Source organism: Muscardinus avellanarius (genome assembly GCF_963383645.1).
Source record: "Muscardinus avellanarius genome assembly, chromosome: 1".
In the NCBI taxonomy this organism is placed as follows: domain Eukaryota; kingdom Metazoa; phylum Chordata; class Mammalia; order Rodentia; family Gliridae; genus Muscardinus; species Muscardinus avellanarius.
The window spans coordinates 28,562,186-28,581,519 of NC_137786.1; the positions used below are offsets into that span (position 1 = coordinate 28,562,186).

At 36.5% G+C, this 19,334-nt stretch overlaps 1 protein-coding gene across 2 annotated transcripts in view; it reads right to left on the reverse strand.

Annotated features, from left to right (window-relative positions):
* The window catches only part of ZFR (zinc finger RNA binding protein), a gene marked incomplete at both ends in the record, with an annotated part of 77,531 nt that overhangs the window by 13,408 nt on the left and 44,789 nt on the right, over window positions 1-19,334 (reverse strand). For both annotated transcript variants that reach the window (XM_080711798.1, XM_080711797.1), the window contains 7 exons: window positions 3-98; window positions 948-1,045; window positions 6,054-6,195; window positions 10,100-10,250; window positions 11,955-12,157; window positions 13,602-13,764; window positions 17,247-17,392. In XM_080711798.1, coding sequence (XP_080567924.1) covers window positions 3-98; window positions 948-1,045; window positions 6,054-6,195; window positions 10,100-10,250; window positions 11,955-12,157; window positions 13,602-13,764; window positions 17,247-17,392 — 999 coding nt within the window. The remainder of the gene's footprint in view (window positions 1-2; window positions 99-947; window positions 1,046-6,053; window positions 6,196-10,099; window positions 10,251-11,954; window positions 12,158-13,601; window positions 13,765-17,246; window positions 17,393-19,334) is intronic.

The following is a 19,334-nucleotide window of genomic DNA, read 5'->3' on the forward strand; positions in this document are numbered from 1 at the left end:
ACCCAGCTTGGAAAATCAGACCATGTTGGAACTCGCTGACAAAGATCTCGGAGAATTCGTATGATAATCACACAGGACTGCAGACCATTAGCTCTAGCCTTGAGGGCAACACAAAAACCAACTAAATTAATCTTAGAAATATTAAAAATATCCCTTGATGAAAAAAAGTTAAAATACCACTGTTCAATGGAAGCTCAGATAAATATAAAAATAATCACACTTAGAATCGGATTCAATGAGCTGCCATTTACAGCAGTATTTTATGCCAGGGTTAGTATTTAAAAGCTGGTATCGAGGTCAAAGTAAACAGATTATACAAGAATAATATTTCTTGATCCCCTGTGAACCTTGACCTGTATTCACTTAAAACAGTAAACTTTAAAAAATCTGCCTACATTAGAAATAAAAGAAAAAGTAAAGAGCTAAAAAGTTTGTCTAGGGACTGAGAGGTTAAGGAAATCTGTTTGGTTTCTGTTCTGTGCCTTTGCATGACTGCAAAGTCACTAAACCAAACAGCTGCTTCCTCACCTTTCATTCCCTACACTTATTAACTTAGAGAAAGAAGGGGGGAAATCTTAAAACTATACACAAAGCTTTAAACACATATTCCATTATTTAAAGCAAAGTTAATCTGCAGCCTTATGGAATATAATATATATACACAAACATGTGATGTTCCTTAATATGTCAACTTTAAGTCACTAAAAATAAAAAATAAAAACCCAAACTATAAAACATCCCCCAAACCTAAGTTTATTGTCAAATTAACAGCAACTGCAATATGCAGATCTTTAAAACCCAGCTTTCTATATTAACATGTTTTCTGAGACTTAATTTAAAATGGCATTGCTTGGGCAATCTTTTGAAATGTTTAAGCACAGTTAAACATGTGTACTGAACTACTCTCTCATAAGGCTACAAGAAAAAAGTAAAATGATGTTCCGAACCTGGAACCACTTAGCGTGGCGTAGAGCAGCCAGAGCGTCAAGGCATTTTTGCCTGTCCAAGACGTCCGGTGGGTCTTTCACCATACCCGAGGTTACATCTAAAATGGATTGAATTGGCAAAATGCAGTGAGGAATGGGTGTTTGACCAGGTGAGCAAGACACCTCCTTAAAGTAGCATCAGTGTCACATGAGCCATTTGAAAGTTTGTTAGCACTTTAATATACCCAGAAAGTTATTTTCAACAAATTTACAGAATCCAATATAATGCAAAAAATTAAACTCTTAATTTAGTAATATGATATTTTCTGGAAATAAAAACCCTACCCACCCAAATGAAATCAGAAGGAAAGATTACTGGACACAGTGCACTAGCACAAACAAGACAAGACAAGAGGGAACACAAAAATCCACCTTAATAAGATGAGAATGTACAATAAACTACTGAGTGTGTTGTGTATTTTAAGCCATCACAGGTTATTCTGGTGCTAATATAGCAAAGAACTAATGATAAATATGGGATGAAAGATAATCATAAAAAAGGAGAAAAAAAACCAAAATAGGCATTTCTAAGCATTCAATTCCTTTTCTTCCACAAGAGAATTTTTGCTACAAGGGACTATGAAATGCCATTAAAATTCAAATTTCTCACAAAAAGCATTCCAAAGAATAACTACAGAGAAACAATGAGTAAAGCACAAAAAGGAAACAGAAAACTAGCATGATTAAATAGAACTATGCACAGAAAAGATGCAATAAGCTGAAATGTTTCAATGATAAAAAGCAGTCATTATAAGTTGGTTAAAACATAAATGAAGCACATTAAACTTGCGGAGAAAATATAAAACTAAGACAAGTAATTAACTCTGCATTTAATAAGTTATTCACAAAAGGAGCCAAAGGGTCAGCTAAGCATATCTGTAAAATAACTTTTGAGCTGGGCCTGGTGGAACAAGCCTGTAGTCTCAGTAGCACAGGTTCAAGGTCAACCTCGGCAACTTAGTGAGACCTTGTACCAAAATAAAGAAGGGCTGAGGTGCTGGATATGGTGGCACATGTCTGTAATCCAAGTTCTTGAGAGGCTGAGACCCGAAGACTGGGGATTCAAAAACAGCCTTGGCAATTCAGTGAGACTCTCAGCCACGGTGAGACTTGTTTCAAAGACAAAATAAATAAATAAATAAATAAATAAATAAATAAATAAATAAATAAATAATAAAAAGCTAGGGTGTAGCTGGGAGGTAGAATGCTTGAGTTTAATTCCCAGTCCCACACACACACAAAAAAGTGGGTGGGAGGGTGGAGATAAACTATGGGGGTATAATTTAGAGGTAGAAGACCCCTAGGTCCTGGTTTCAATCTCTAGCATGCCCCCCTCCAAAGTTGTAATTTGCTAATCAAACTATTAACAAGGAAACAATTGTTTCAATCTAATTCATAGCCCAGCAATTTTATAGTAAATATTTTAAATATTGAAAAATTATATAATCAAGTATTATAGTCCTTTGGTTTAAGATTATCAAATCATGAAATACTTGAAATATAATTTGAGTACCTCAAACGAGATAGAAGAGGAAACATGATAAAATAAGGAAAAGGTAAGGATGACTTTATTTTAAAAGTACTAGTTGTGCTGGGTGCAATACGGCACATTTGCAATCCCAGTATCTGGGAAGCTGAGACAGGAGGATCACAGGTTCTAAAACAGACTCAGCAACCTAATTAGGTATTCAAAATAAAAAACAACACTGGGCTGGGGGTATAAGCTCAAAAGCAGAATCCCCTGGGTTCATCCTCTAGCACCAAAAGAACTAGCTGCAAATTACTTGAATACATGTCTTATCATGGGCATTAACAATCTTAAAAGATAGCTTGTCTTTATTCTGAGTAGATAACATAAAGAAGTTTCATTTTTAGTTTTTATTAAATAATCAGATAAATGCAGAATTTTCAGAACACCTATAAGTAGGAAGTCTTAATTTTTAGAATGGCCATTTCAAAGGGAAATTCAGCACAAATTTATGAAGACAATAATTTCAAACTTTGTAAATACCAATTAAACATTTGTAAGACCAATTACTGAGCCTCAAAATAACTTGAATATAAGAAAAGAACTATTTTGATAAGAGAAAGGGATACAGAAAAGGAAAGCTAACAAAGAAGTTAAAAAAAGAACCTTTGAACCACTCACCCCCTAAGCATGCAGAACATGCTAAAGGACCACTTCTGAGGTCTCATATTCACATTATTTGCTAAGCTAGAATGCAAATAGGTGAGTGTGCAATCTCCTAAAAAAATCTCTAAAAATATAATATGAACTCATAATTTTTCCAATATGTAAGAAAAATTTTTTTGTAGAAAAGCACTAAACTTTGAATTTTTTAAATAAATGACACAAATTCAAAAATGCTAAGACACCTATTGCAAGTCAAAAACAAATCAGAGCTATAAGTAAAAAAAATTTTGTTAATTGTAGAGTGTGGATTTTTGCACCCATTCTCATATTTCAAGTAGATTAACCCCTTAGATATATTGTGCTAAAAATCATACTTGTTGCCTAAAACCCAGTTATCAAAACGAAAATCAGTTGATTTATAAGAAAAAGGCAAATTCTTATCTTACATGAAAATATTTCACAAATTTTAAGGGGTTAATCACCAGTTAGAAGACATGCTGTGTCCACACTATTTTATGATTAAAAGTTAATGGGAAAGTATTAATTTAACACATGGCTATATAAAATAATCCACTCAACCATTTAAAAACTAGTGTGAACACTGCTTAATACTAGAAGAGACGAAGACAAAACAAACAAAACAGCCACACAAAGGACAATAAATGCCAGACTCTGCATCCATAATCCCTCCTTAACCAAATGGCAGATGTGACACTGAGCTTTTGAAAACCTTGGTCAAAAATCCTTCCGATGTCTTGGCAGCAACCCCTGACAGGAATCAATCCCCTCTGCTAGAAGGCTTTGGACCGGGCCTGATAAGCTACAGGTGGAAAAAAACACACACAATACTTGACTTGCTGCAGAAAAAGCCTCTGTAGCAAGGGTTAGAGCATTTTGAACATTTCAAGCTTAAAGTGAATTAAATGCTTACTAAATGTTTAACTGTCAAACACAGTTTTATAAAATAGATCTGTCATGCGTTTAACAGTTATTTGAACAATTTAATTATATTCTTTGTTAAATAATTTTCACTATTTTAAACAGGACTGTCACACATTAAAGAAGCTCCCACACTAAGTGTTGTGATTTACAAGGGTTCTTCCGGCAAAGCCTTCCTTATCCTCTGTACTAACTTCCCAAAGCAAGCTATAGGCTTTAAATGATTTTAAGACACAGAGCATTGGGAGCTGCAGTGAGAGAGTATACATACCGTTATTCTGCAGCAAGAAAGAAGCAATCTTCATAATGAAGCTAAAGACATGATTTACTGCAGTTATCTGCAGCGAGGAACACTATCAATGTTTCTACACTTTTGCATATCCAACATTCCAGCTCAGTGTCTTGAAGCAAAATCTTTCAATTTTGGACTGACCATTTCCCTCAAGATTTATAAAATTCAGAACAGTAATTCTAACTCAGGTCTGGGTCAGACAAAAATGTAATTTTGTTTCCTTTAAAAGGGATAGGTTATGAAAGAATTTACTATAAAATGACACTATTAACTTTGGGCTTTTGCAACATGATAAAGTGGGTTGATACTGCACTAATATAATTCAAACTAAGTATAACTGGATGAAATACTCTGAATAAAGTTATAAAATTTCATAGTAAATATATCAACATTATAATATCTCATATTAGAAGTAGTTTTACAAAAATCAAATCCCATGTAAAGGGTCATAATGCTACATATGACCAACCAGACTGACTCAACAAAATATTTCTCCAGCAACATTCATGTCTGGACCTTGAGTGGAAACTCACATTCACATAAAAGAGCCCTTACACAAAACTCATTACGTTTTAAGATGCAAAGCTTAAGATACGACATACAAATTCTAACAAGGTATATAAACAAGATATGCATGATTAATATGTCTCCCAATGACATCTGTGGTAAATATTCTTTTCCTGGCTTGTGGAAAGCCCAGGGCCTAAAAAAATTGCTTTGCTGTAAGAAAACAAATTTAAAGGAATAATAATTGAGAATCTTTTCTCCTTAACCTGTATCCAAAGAAATATTAGTGTAGATTTTAACTCCATATTCAACAAGATGAATAAAAACAACATGAAAGGAAACAAAGTAAATTTTATCTGACCCATAAAACAACAGAACCAACATACTGCAGACACTGATCATGCTTTTTGGCTTAAGAGCTTTTGAAGCTTTGAAAATGTTACAGAATAGTCCCTAAAGCAACATTGCTGGCACCAGCAGGATTTCATATTCTACAATTGTAAATTCAGTTTAAAAACCCTGAAATGTACTGTAACTCACTAACTGTATTAACCTCATTTTTTAAAAATTCTACTATGATATTTGAGCCGGCTGCCCAAATCTGTGTGTATTAGGTTATTTTGCATTTATAAAGGAGCTCCAAACCAAACAGCAACCTCAGAGAACTAGAAATTATTTAGCTTAGAACAAGCCAAATCCACAATTACATACAGAAAAATGCCTCTTAAAATATAAGTATTAAGAATATTAAGCCAATTTTAATCATAAAACTTTCATGTCTTTTTTGAGGACAAAGCAAGATCAAAAACTTCATAATAGAAGTTAAAGTTGCAGCCCCTAGTTACAGGCAAACACTTTTATTGTTTTTCAAGTGTCAACTCTGCCAGTATAAATAATTTTGAAGTTTTTCTTTCCAGAAATCTGAGGTTAGCAAGAAATGAAAGAAAAAAAAAATCAAGAAAATCAATCATAAGAGTTTATATAAAATGTATCACCAAGAAGAGCATTTACTTTGTGGGAAATAATCTAAGTAAAACTGGTTGCTAAGTAAGGTGAGTCTATTAAATTCATATGTAATGCCAGCATGTTGCCTTCTAGGGCTTAATGCCATCTTAAAGAGTAGGTAAATGAAAAAACACCCCCCCCCTCAAAAAACCAGTTAATAGGATAGTAGAATGGTTAACAGCTTTCCAACCTCCTTCCCTCATGTTCTCTTCTCGAATAATTGGAGATGTGAGGGTGATAGTGACTTGCATTTTGGGTTCCACACATGAATTCAAAATTATGGCCGCTTCGGATACAGCACATTTTATGTCATACTTCTCAGGACTTATAACCTATATAATAAAAATGACAAGAAATTAGTTGGATGTTGCATTAACAGACAAAAGTTGTTTTATTTTGGCTCTTTTAGTTTTTCAATACCTTAGCCATCCTTTTTTTTTTTTAAAGTTTGTTTTTGTAGCACTGGGGATTTAACCTAGGGACATCTTACCTCTGAGCTATACCCCCCAGCCCTATTTTATTTTTTAGTTTGAAGTAGGGCTTTAATTGCTGAAGCTGACCATGAATCTGTGATCTTCCTGTCTCAGCCACCCAAGTACTGGGATTACAAGTGTGCACCACCACACCTGGCTTAACCAGAACTGGGCCATATACCATATTTCATCTAAGAAAAACTCCAGGTATGCCTGTATCATTAAATCTCTTGCTCTCTCTTATTTTTAGAGTTTTGTTGTGGTTGAGCTAATATTGACCATTATATATATATATAACATGACTTATTTGCAAATGTTATTATCTTTTAAAATTTTTGCTACTTGGGATTAAAACCAGGAGCATTACCTCTGAGGTACAGTTCCAGACCCATTTTATTTTTTATTTTGGGCCAACTTAAGGGTCTCCTTTAGTTGCTGAGGCTGGCCTCAAACCTGTGATCTTCTTGTCTTAGCCTCCCATGTACTGGTTATAGGTGTATGTCACAATGCCCAGGTAATGGGCCTATATTTTAGATAATGAATTCTGAGATTAAAAAAACCCTCTGCTATTACTTACCTCTATTTGTAGACTCTGAAACTAAAACTAATACCTGGACCTAACAGGAGCCACAATTTAATTGTATATTTTAATCAATTTTCACTGTATATTTTCTCTGTGAATTTAGCAGATGTACATTTCATCTAAGAATAGAAAGACCCAGTCACAATAACAATCACTGAAATTTGGTAGGCATATAATAAGGTCTCGGTTTTGAGAACAAATAAAGATCTAAAAAGAAATTATATGAAGTATTTACAGTGTAAGCAACCTACAAATCCTAGTTCTCCTCTCCCCCCTGCCCCCCAGTACCGGGGATTGAGCCCAGGAACATTCTACCTCTGAGCTAGCTACATCCCCAGCCCTATTTTAGATTTATTTTTTCTTTTTTTGTGGAACTAGGGATTGAATCTAGGGGCATTCTACCTCTGAGCAACACCCTCAGCCCTATTTTTTATTCTTTATTTTGAAACAAGGTCTAAGTTGTCAAGGACCTCATTAAGTAGCCGAGGCTGCTCTCGAACCTGTGATATCCTCCTATGTGTTTCCCAAGTACTGAGATTACAAGCATGCTCCACCATGCCTGGCTTTTTTTTTTTTTTTTTTGCAGGTTTGGGGATGGAAGTCAGAGGTATTTGACCTCCAAGCCACACCCCCTGCCCTATTTTTTATTCTTTTTATTTTGAAACAAGGTCTCACTAAGTTGCAGAGGGCCTCACTAAGTAGTGAGGCTGTCCACTAACCGTGATCTTCCTGTCTCAGCCTCCCAAATGCTGGGATTACAAGTGTGAGCCACCATGCCCAGCTTTGTTTTATTTTTTAACTAGGATTTCACTAAGTTGCTGCATCTGGATGCAAACCTGCAATCTTCCTTCTCAGCCTCCCAAGTACTATGATTACAAGCATGTATCACCACTCTATGTATAGATGGGCAAATTATTTACCCAGTTCCTGTTTTTGTAGGAGACAATAATTGTGCCTAATACCTATAAGAGTGCTGGAGTACTAGTTAACTATATAAAGATTCTATTTACAGTACTATATAAATTTTAACTCTGATTATGAGGAACTAATTTCATCTTACTGGCTTATTCTCTTACACAATAAAAGTAGGTATGTTTAGAAAGAGTAATCTACTTTCAGCTTAACTGTTAATTATTTCCTGCATTGTAGTTTTACTAGGACCAGTGTTAGGATCAAGATTATGTAGCAAAGTCCATGATTTTTCTAAGCCCCCCCTCCATTTTTCATTTCCTTCACTGTTCTAGCAGTGTCAACAGAGAGATAAGAAGAAACACAATGACTATTCTGCTGGCTTTTAATATTTAAAAAGACTTATCTAGAAAAGAAACTTCCCATATGGAACAATGGTAACAGAACAAACATTAGGAAGTGCCAGAGTTGTCAGGTTCAACAGGGAACATCACTGTCATTTCTATTATCTGTTGCTAGCAAGTAGCATTCTAACTTACAACTAGAGGATCCATATTATCAACAACATCTCAATTGAGATTCTTTTTTTTTTGGGTGGTACTGGGGTTCCTGGAAGCCCTTCTATCTCCGGGATATACTCCCAGACCTATTTTTACACTTTTATTTGGAAACAGGGTCTCCTAAGCCAGTGCGCGCGGCTGGCTTCAAACCTGCGCGATCCTCCTGTTTCTGCCTCCCAAATGCAGGGATTACAAGCGTGCGCCACCATGCCCAGCTCAATTGAGATTCTAAATCTGTACTTAGAATGCTTACTTAAATTGGAGGGTTATGAACTAAGACATGCCTTAAACTATTAAAAAAAATCATAACTTTTCTCATTCTGACAAGCTAATAAATACAATTTTTAAAAATTCTAGCTTTAAAGGCTGTTTTTGTAAAACAAAAAGGGAATGTTCTATTAATTATGCACTGCCATGGTTTGATGAATGGAGACAAGAGAAATATTTTCTACCATTATAAACATTAAAAATAAACTACAGTATTCAACCCTTATCAGCAGGTTTCACTTTCTGTAGCTTCAGTTACCTGTAGTCAAATATATTTTGAAAACATTAAATGAAAATTTTCAGAAGTAAACATAAGCATATTTTTTTTTTTTTTTGGTGGTACGGGGGGTGGAACCCAGAGGCTTTCTACCTCCGGGTTATACTCCCAGACCTATTTTATATTTTATTTGGAAACAGGGTCTCACTAAGTAGCTGAGGCTGGCTTCGAACCTGTGTGATCATCTTGTCTCAGCCTCCCAAGCATGGGGATTACAAGAGTGCACCACCACGCCTGGCAACATAAGCATAATTTTTATTTTTATTTTTTTTGCGGTACTGGGGGTGGAACCCAGGGATATCTTGAGTCCTCCTACCCTGTCCAGCCTGCTACCTGGATCACACCTTTGCCTAATGTATCCATGCCACTTATGTTAGCTGCCCATTAGCCACTCGGTAGTTATCTCAGTTATTAGGTCAACTTTCAAGGTATGGCAATTTGGCCTGTGTGCATATAACCCTTATAATGGCCCTGAAGTGCAACAGTAGTAATGCTGGCAATTCAAATATACCAAAAAGAAACTATGCCTAGATGCCTAGTTTATAAACTAGACTTTCTCATAGGTATGCATATATAGAAAAAAAAGTAACACATATAGTTTGACTCTATTTGAGGTTTTGGCATCCATGGGGTCGGGGGTGTGTTGATTTTGGAACATACCCCCAAGTATAATGGGGGCGGGGGGGGGGAACACATACGATTCTACTCATAATTAGAGAAATTCAAATGAAAAAGACCTTTCATTTAGCAACATTTTATTTAAAAACATGAATTGAACTAAATAAGTAAGAGGTTCATAAATTTAAAAAATTTAAGCTTACTACCCACTGGCTTTTTTTCAGAAAAAAAAAAAAAAAAATCATTTTCACCCCTAAACAACTGCCTCATGATTCAAATCTTGGGGGGAATAGGAAAAAGAGGGTACATGCTACAATGTTAAATTTTAAAATAAATCATCAAGATAGCTTCATGTCAAATACAAAACTGTAAAACCTAAAAAGACAAAGAAGAAAATAGCTTCACCAGTTTGTTAAGCAAAAAACTCAATATGGAAAGTCAAGGCAAAATTTTAAAGGCTGGCTTGAGGCTTAAAATGAAGAACGGTTAGTCCTGCCAAATACTTTTGAAACAGAGAAGGGGTAAATTTAACATTTCCATAATACTTACAGCAAGCTGTTTGGGTAGGTTTTCTGCAATGCGGTTTAATAATGTCTTTGAAGGTTTTTCTGAGCACAGCAAAACAAGGTTGACATTTCTATCTCCTCGGAGAAGTAATCCTTTTGCCAATACTCCCACTCGCAACACTCCTTTCAAAGCTCTGCAGTGGAATCAATTTATATTATAAACGATTTTTCCCTTTCTTCTATTTTGCAGTGCTGGGGATCAAACCCAGGATGTAGCACATACTAGGCAAGCCGTCTACCACTGAGCTACAACCCTAGTCCTTATAAAACAGTTATTTTCTAAGTCTGAATCAGGATTTTTTTTCTCAATACACATTATTATATGAAATGACTTTTATAATACTATTACAAATTTCAGCTGGGTGTGGTGGCGCACGCTTGTAATCCCGCACGTGGGAGGCGGAGACAGGAGGATTGCGCAGGTTCGAAGCCAGCCTCACTGGCTTAAGAGATCCTGTTTCCAAATAAAAATATAAAATAGATCTGGAGTGTAGCCTGAAAAGGGTTCCATCCCCAGTACCCCTCCCCACACCAGCTATATTAGAATAATATACAGTATTTTAAAGTATACTTAATGTAGATAAGCAATATCAATTAAAATATATAAATCAAGCCAGGTGTGCTGGCACATGTTTGTAATCCCAGCACTTAGGAGGCTGAAACAGGAGAATCACAGGTTTGCAGCCAGCCTCAGAAACTTGTGAGGCCCCTCTGCAACTTAGTAAGACTCTGTTTCAAAATAAATAAGCTGGGAGTGGTGGGACAAGTTTATAATCCCAGTATTTGGAAGACTGAGATAGGAGGATAGCTACTTAGGCCTTTTGCAACTCAGTGAAACCATTTCAAAAGAAAGAATAAATGGGGCTGGGGATGTAGCTCAGAGGTAGAATGCCCCTGGGTTCAATTCCCATGTCTGCAAAAATAAATAAATAAATAAATAAATAAATAAATAAACAAACAAACAAATAAATAAATAACTGGGGCCGGGATGTAGCTCAGTGGCAAAGCGCCTGCTTTGCAGGCTCTGGGTTTGATCCCCGGTTCCAAAAATAAATAAATAAAAGTAAATAAATAGCTAATTTCTCACACAGACAACTACAAAGCAAAAGATACTACATTTCTGTTTTATATCTTATGAGTTTAAATATTGAATTATGTAAAACTTTTCTTTCTTTTTTTTTTTGTACTGAGGATTAAAGCCAGGAGCATTCTACCTCTGAGCTGCATGCCCAGACCTTTTTATTTTTTGTTTTCAAACAGGGTCTCAACAGGTTGTGGAGGGTGGTTTTGAACCTGTAGTCCTTCTGTTTCAGCCTTAGGACCATGTGCCACCTGACTGGCAAGAGTCATATATATAGTATTAACACAAAAAAATTTCCAAGCCAGGTGTATACACCTATAATCCCAGTACTTGGGAGGTTGAGACAGGAGAATCACAGGTTTGTGGCCAACTTCAGCAATTTAGCAAGACCCTGTGTCAAAATAAAAAAATTGAGGCTGGGGATATAGCTGAGATAGAGTGCCCCTGGGGGGGGGGGGGGGAGATCCAATCCTCCCTAGTAGCACGCACACACACACAAATGGAAAAGGGAAAATAAAAAGTTACCTATCATAATACAAACTTGATATGAAAGATGGTACTAAAGCTTGGTTTTATTCATGCTTTATTGTCAGTGCAACAAGACAATAGTTATTTAAACAAAGACTAAATGATGGACATTTGTAACAAATATAAGTAGATGCACACCAAAGAATTACTAGTCTATAATATTTTTTGAATGTAAGAATTCTACATAAAAGAAACCAAAAATACGTACAGTAAATGACAGAATACATACCTGTCTTTTCCTCCCTCTTTCTTATCATCTTCTTTGCTCTTACTTTTCTCATGTTCAGACAAACTGTCTGAAACAAGTTTTAAAGCACGCTCAGTGATAGAAACAATTTTCTGAACTGCCTGTAACTCCTCTTCAGTTGGATAAATGGTTGCATGCTTGGTCATTACATAACGGTCATCAGATGAGTCAGGACGGCGTAAGGGCTAGAGAGAAAAGTTATCATATATTTTACTAAAAACAAACAAACAAACTGCTCCCTAATGCTTATTTTTTCAACTACATATACCTGCCATATCTTCTCAATAAAGTCAATTATGCAAAAGATTTATTTATTTATTTATTTATTTCTGGTGGCACTAGGGGTGGAACCCAGGGGCTTTATACCTCCGGGCTATACTCCAAGACCTATTTTATATTTTATTTGGAAATGGTCTCACTAAGTTGCTGAGAGCCTCACTAAGTAGCTGAGGTTGGCTTCGAACCTGTGCAATCCTACTGTCTCAGCCTCCCAAGCACTGGGATTACAAGCATGCGCCACCATGCCCGGCATCAAAAGATCTATTTAAAAAGAACTTGTGTCAGGCATGGTGGTGCAGGCCTGAGATCCCAGTAGTTGGGAGGCTGGGACAGGAAGATCACAGGTTCACAGCCAGCCTCAGCAACACAAGGCCCTCTGCAACTTAGTGATATCTTGTTTCAAAATAAAAAATTAAATGGCACTGAAGGTGTAGCTCAGAGGTAGAACACCTTTTGGTTCAATCTCCAGTATGACAAATAAATAAGTAAATAAATAAAACTATTTTTTTCACTTCAGTAAAATAACGCAAAACTATGGAAAATTATATCATAAGACATGTATATGTATGTATGTATATACTTTGCATGAAAACAAGTAAAATTATACAACCTAAGGCTATGAAAATGGTATTTACTGGCTGATTGTGTGGCTTAGGATTGAACCCAGGACTTGTATCCACTAAGCAAACACTCTGCCACAGTACTAAAAATGCTTTTTAATAGATGATTTTTAATATGTCTTAGGTACGGGGTTTTCATAACATGCTGTACAAGTGCTCATCCAGTGAGTTATATCCCTAGTCCTTTTTACTTTATTGTGGTAATGGGGACTGAACTCAGGGCATTCTTCCTTTAAGTTACCTCCCTCAGGGCTTTTTATTTTGAAATAGGGTCTTCCTAGGTTGCTGAAGACTCTCAATAAATTGGTGAGGCTGTCCTTGAAACTGGGATTAAAGGCATGTGTCACCACATCTGCCTTGTTTTTCACTCCAAGACAGGGTCTCACTAAATTATTCAGACTGGCCTTGAATTTGTAATTCTCCTGACTCAGTCTTTAAAGCAGCTGGGATTACAAAACTGTTAACACACCTAACACTTTTTAATAAACTTTTAAAAATAAATTATTCTGATTCTTTAATTTTAGTAATTCAAATTTTGCAACTGCCTATGCATGAAGACATGGTGATTGAGAACCCACAATAAAAAAGAGGGAAAAGTCTGAATCTGATAAAAAAAAAAAACTTTCACTCATATTTTTAAGACATTAAGTCTAAAAATATGTCCCGCAAATGATCTTCTAATATTAAAAAAGGCTTAAAGTCTCATCCCTTATATAAACAAAACACTCACTGCAGGACCCTGTGGCTGAGGGGGCATGCCAGGTCGGACTCCTAGAAGACCTAACGGGCCTGGAGGACCGTGAGGATAACCTCCATCAGGCATTCGGCGGCGATCGTCCCAATGATGCTGTTCTTCCTCCATTCTTCTCCAGTACATATCTTCTTCATAACGCCTGAAACAACATTACAAGCATGTGAGGAAAAATACAACTCAAGAGCTTGGAATAATAATAAGATAAAAATCAATTAAAAAGCCCACCCAAAGAGGTCTAACACTTTTTCTTATTCCCTACTTTATCTAATTTTATTTGCTTTTATTAAGAAGAAAATGTAAATGAAGAGAGAACTAGTGAGAACAAGGAGGAAAACAGAACAAAACTCCACAGCTTAAGGACAAAACAGAAAAATAAGTATTAAAATCTCATAAGTCAGCTGGGTATGGTGGCACACGTTTGAAATCCCCACACTTGGGAGACAGGAAGAATGCACAGGTTTGAAGCCAGCCTTAACTACTTAGTGAGGCTCTCAGCAACTTAGTGAGACCCTGTTTCCAAATAAAATATAAAATAGGTCTGAGAGTGTAGCCCAGAGGTAGAAAGCCCTGGGTTCCACCCCTAGTATAGTACCACACACAACAACAACAACAAAAAACCCTCACAATTCCTTCCAAACTCTAAGCTAAACCTAAACACTTTTACCTAATATATTATATATGTGAATGGCTCTATGGGTCCATAGGACATTAAGACATCATCTTCATATACTCAAAAAAAATGAACTTTCTACTTTTTTTTTTCCTCCTAGAATACCTTCAATTTCCCAATTTGAATGCAGGCAGAATATATTTCTTTACTATGAGAAAAAGTGTGTGTGTGTGGGGGGGCATTAAACGTGACAACGGGCAACTCACAGTCAGTGAGATAGTCTCGTTTGGGGAGATCTACTAAGAATGATAGAGCAGGGCATGGTGGCCCAGGCCTGTAATCCCAATAATTAAAGACTAAGATAGGATGATGGCAATTTAGGGAGACTCTCAGAACTAAGACCTGGTTTCAAAACACAAAAGTAGAGGCTGTGGTATAGCTCAGATGTAGGATGCCTCTGGGTTCAGTCTCCAGTATCATTCCCCCCTGCAAAAAGTATAAAACAGCGTAACTCTTCCCAACATTATGGGAGGTAGTGGGGAAATAGTTATTTTATAGTTAATTTTTCAACTAATTTATTAAATATATTTAATTTAGTGTTATAGCTAATACATTTAATGTCTCTACACTTTGAACTACATGATGTGAGATCACAATGTACCAATAAAAGTACTTAAAAATAAACATAACATTTAAGAAAAATTAAAGTTTGAGATCCACTGAGTTATACAATCTAGTGGCATCAAATGTTTGAGTATTGCCTACACATTTCTAAGATTTTATTATCAGCAACTGATTGTAACCTGTGCAACAATACAGCCTTGTGGAGAATCAATGTAATAATTTTTAACTAGGTAATATTTGAAACAATCTAAACATACAACAATAAAGACCTGGCTACAAAAATATTTTTGTGACTGCACAGAATACTATATTGCTATAAAAAATAACTAATTTTGTTCTTGTAGTGCTGGCGATTGAACTCAGGGGCATTCTACCTTTGAGCTATACCGCAAGCCAAATTTTTAAAAAATTACACCCCCAGCCCAAATTTGTTTTAATATATACATCTTATTTGGAAACAGGGTTTAACTAGATTGCTGAGAACCTCACTAAGTTACCGATGATGGCTTTGAACTTGTGATCCTCCCATCTCAGCCTCTCAACTACTGAGATCACAAGCATGTACCACCCCACCTAGCTTTTTATTTTGAAATAGGCTTTTTATTTTGAAATAAGAGTTTCGCTTATGATGAATGTCTTACTACTTGCTGAAGCTGTTCTCCAATGTGTAATCCTGTCTTAGCCTCCCAAGTACTGAGATTACAGGCATGTGTCACTACACCCAGCTCAAAATAATTCGTTATTAAAAAGGTTGAAGATATATTAAGACACGTGGATTATAAAATGTGTACACAATTCTGTTCTTAATTTTTAAAATTATTTTTAAACTTGTACACAAACATTAGCAAAAGATTGCAGTAGAAAAAAATGAAACCAAGTTAGATATCCATCAACTAATGGATAAACAAATGTGATACATCTACACAACACAACCAAGTATTATTCAATCACAAAAAGAAAAAAAACATTGACACAAACTACAAGGATAAAATTTGAAACGATATGCAAAATGAAAGAAGCTAGAAGACCATATGTTATATGATCCCATTTATATAAATCTTCAGAATGGGCAGATTTATAAGGATAGAAAGTAGACTGGTGTTGGTCATCTGATATAGGAAGGGGACAAACTGGGAGTGATTGTTAAAGGGCTTATGGTTTAAGTTTGACAAAAATGTCCTAAAACTGACTGTGGTGGCTGTTGCTCAACTCTATGAATACATCAAAAGCCACATTATACAGTTTAAAGACGAGTTATAGCTCCGTAAAACTTGACACATATAATATATAAAAAATTGAATTAGCTGGGCGTGGTGGTGCACGCTTGTAATCCCCGCGCTTGGGAGGCTGAGACAGGAGGATCAAAGCCAGCCTCAGCTACTTAGTGAGGCTTTCAGCAATTTATGGAGACCCTGTTTCCAAATAAAATATAAAATAGGTCTGGGAGTATAGCCCGGAGGTAGAAAGCCTCTGGGTTCAACCCCAAGTACCACCAAAAAAAAAAAAAAAAATATATATATATATATATATTTGAATTATATATCAAATCCTTGAAAGATAGGTTTTCTCAATTCCTCCCTGGAGCATCTAAAGTTCCTTTTTTTTTTTTTTTTTTTTTTTGGTGGTACTGGGGTTCCTGGAAGCCCTTCTACCTCTGGGCTACACTCCCATGGGCTACACTCCCAGACCTATTTTTTAACTTTATGTGGAAACAGGGTCTCTTAAGCCAGCGAGGCTGGCTCCGAACCAGCGCGATTCTCCTGTCTCTGCCTCCCAAGCGTGGGTATTACAAGCGTGCGCCACCATGCTCGGCTAAAATTTCTAAAATAGAAGTCTTTAGAAAACGAATCTATAGCCGAGTGTGGTGGCACATGCTTCTAATCCCCGCGCTTGGGAGGCGGAGACAGGAGGATCGCGCTGGTTCGGAGCCAGCCTCGCTGGCTTGAGAGACCCTGTTTCTAAATTAAAAAATATAAAATAGGTCTGGGAGTGTAGCCCAGCAGTAGAAGGGCTTCCAAGAACCCCAGTACCACCCCCCCCCAAAAAAAAAGAAAAAAGAAAAAAGGAAAAAGAAAATCTTATATTCAGGATATCGGACTGTATGTTCTGTTTGGCTTGTTTTAAACTGAGGCACTTATTTATTTTTTTCATGTTTAATATGTATAATACACCATTTTCAAAAAAATTCCTAATACCAAGGCTAGTCAAACAATAACTTAAATTTTAATGCCTATCTTCCTTAAAACTAGAGTATTACTGAATAATGAAAGTACATTATATATATCTGGGCTGCTCTGAATGGGAGCCACATACCCAAAATAGCTTTGTTTTGTTTTTTTGATAAAGGCAGGTTCACTTATGATCTTGCTATTAAAAGATAAGATTACCTCATTTCCATTCTCCAGCGTTCCTCTTCTTCCCGTCTTCGCCAGTATTCCTCCTTCTGCATCTGCTTCCTCATTTTCTCTTCTTGAATCTTTCTTGCTCTAATACTGGGCTTTACTTCTACTTGTAAATCTGGATTTACCTTTTTCTGTTAATATAGACAAGACAATGAAACAGGATATTGCACTAGCCTCAAATCTGTAATCCTTCTGTTTTAGCCACCCAAAGATTGGGATTACAGGCATGTGCTACCAAGCCCAGTTTACATGTATTTTTTTTCCTTTTTGTGGTACTGGGGATTAAAATAAGAGGCATTCTACCTCCCAGCTACTCCCCAACCCCCCCATTTTTTGTTTTGAAAATGGGTCTTGCTAGGATGCTGAGATTCTACATTGCCAAGTTTGTCCTTGAACCTGTTATCCTTCTAAACTGTATAGGCCTATAATTCTAGTCCATATTCTATATATTCTTTCATCATAGAGATTTTTAGTTATAAATTTCCTATTAAAGACTAATATCAGTACAAGTATTTTGAATCAGAGAAGATTTAAACTATATTCATTAAAAAACTTAAAGTTTAAATTTTGTATTTTATTTGGAGACAGGGTCTCACTAAGCTGCTGAGAGCCTCACTAAGTAGCTGAGGCTGGCTTCGAACCTGCGCGATCCTCCTGTCTCAGCCTCCCAAGCGCGGGGATTACAAGCGTGCACCACCACGCCTGGCTTTAATTAAAGTTTAAAATTACCTATTTGGTGCTGGTGACTAAACCCAGTATGTTCTCTGAACTATAATCCCATTCCTTTTTAAAATTTATTTTCTTAAGTTTTGAGACAGGGTCTAACTAAATTGATAATGCTGGCCTTGAACCTACAAATCTCCTGACTCAGTCTCTGAAGTACTAGGATTATAGGCCTTTACCACCACAGCCAGCTAAAATTACCTACTATGTAAAAAGTATGTAAACTAGTGCTGGTCAGCATAAATCATGGAACCCTTAGGGATATTTTATAAATAAATTATTCTAAGTGTTTGCACTTTCTTTTCATATAAGGGTAGTGACACTAGCCAGGCATAGTGGCACATGCTTATAATCCTACTACCTGGGAGGCTGAGACTGGAGGATGGCAGATTCAAGGACAGCTCAGTAATTTAGTAAGGCTCTCAGCAACCTAGTGAGACTCTGTTTCCAAATAAATAAATAAAAGATGCTGTCCTTACCAGGTGTGGTGGCACATGCTTATAATCTCAGCATTTGGGAGGCTGACAAAGGAGGATTGCGATTAGCAGCCAGCCTCAGGTATTTAGTAAGGCCCTTTGCAACTCAGTGAGACCCTATTTCAAAATAAAGAATAAAGAATAGGGGAAGGGGGTATAGCTTGGAAGTAGAATGTTCCTGTGTTCCATCCTCAGTACCACCCAAAAAAAAAAAAAAAAAAAAAAAAGATGCTGCCCTTTAGTGGTGATTCCAGTGTATGGAAGACTGAATGGGAGGATAATAGGTTCAAGGCCAGCCTGTTCAAAATAAAAATAAAAGCCAAAAATGGTGGCACATGCTTGTTATCCAAGTGTTTGAGAAGCTGAGACAAGAGGATCACAGGTTTTAAGAAAGCAAGTATTAAGATTCTGATCAACCTAGGGAGACCCCATTTCCAAATAAAAGTTAAATAGGGCTGGGGAGTGTAGCCTGGAAGTAGAATGCCTCTGAGAACAACCTTCAGTGCCACAAAAAAATAAAATAATTAAAAAAAAAAGGGCTGGAGTATGGCTCAGAGGTGGAATGCCCTTGGGTTTAATCCTCAGTACCAAAACCGAAATGAAATAGGGTACTGCCCTGTAGCACTGTTTCACCACCCTGTATTTAAGAGAGAATCGAGTACATTAGTCCAATCTAGTTAGAAACATATGGCAATAATGCCAGGCATGGTGGCACATGCTTGTAATCCCAGCATTTGGGAGGCCGAGACAGGAGGATCGTGGTTCAGACAGCCTCACCTACTTAGTGAGGCCCTTTGCAACTCAGTGAGACCCTATTTCAAAAGAAAGAATAAAAAATAGGGCTATAGCTCCTAGGTTCGATCTCCAGTACCAC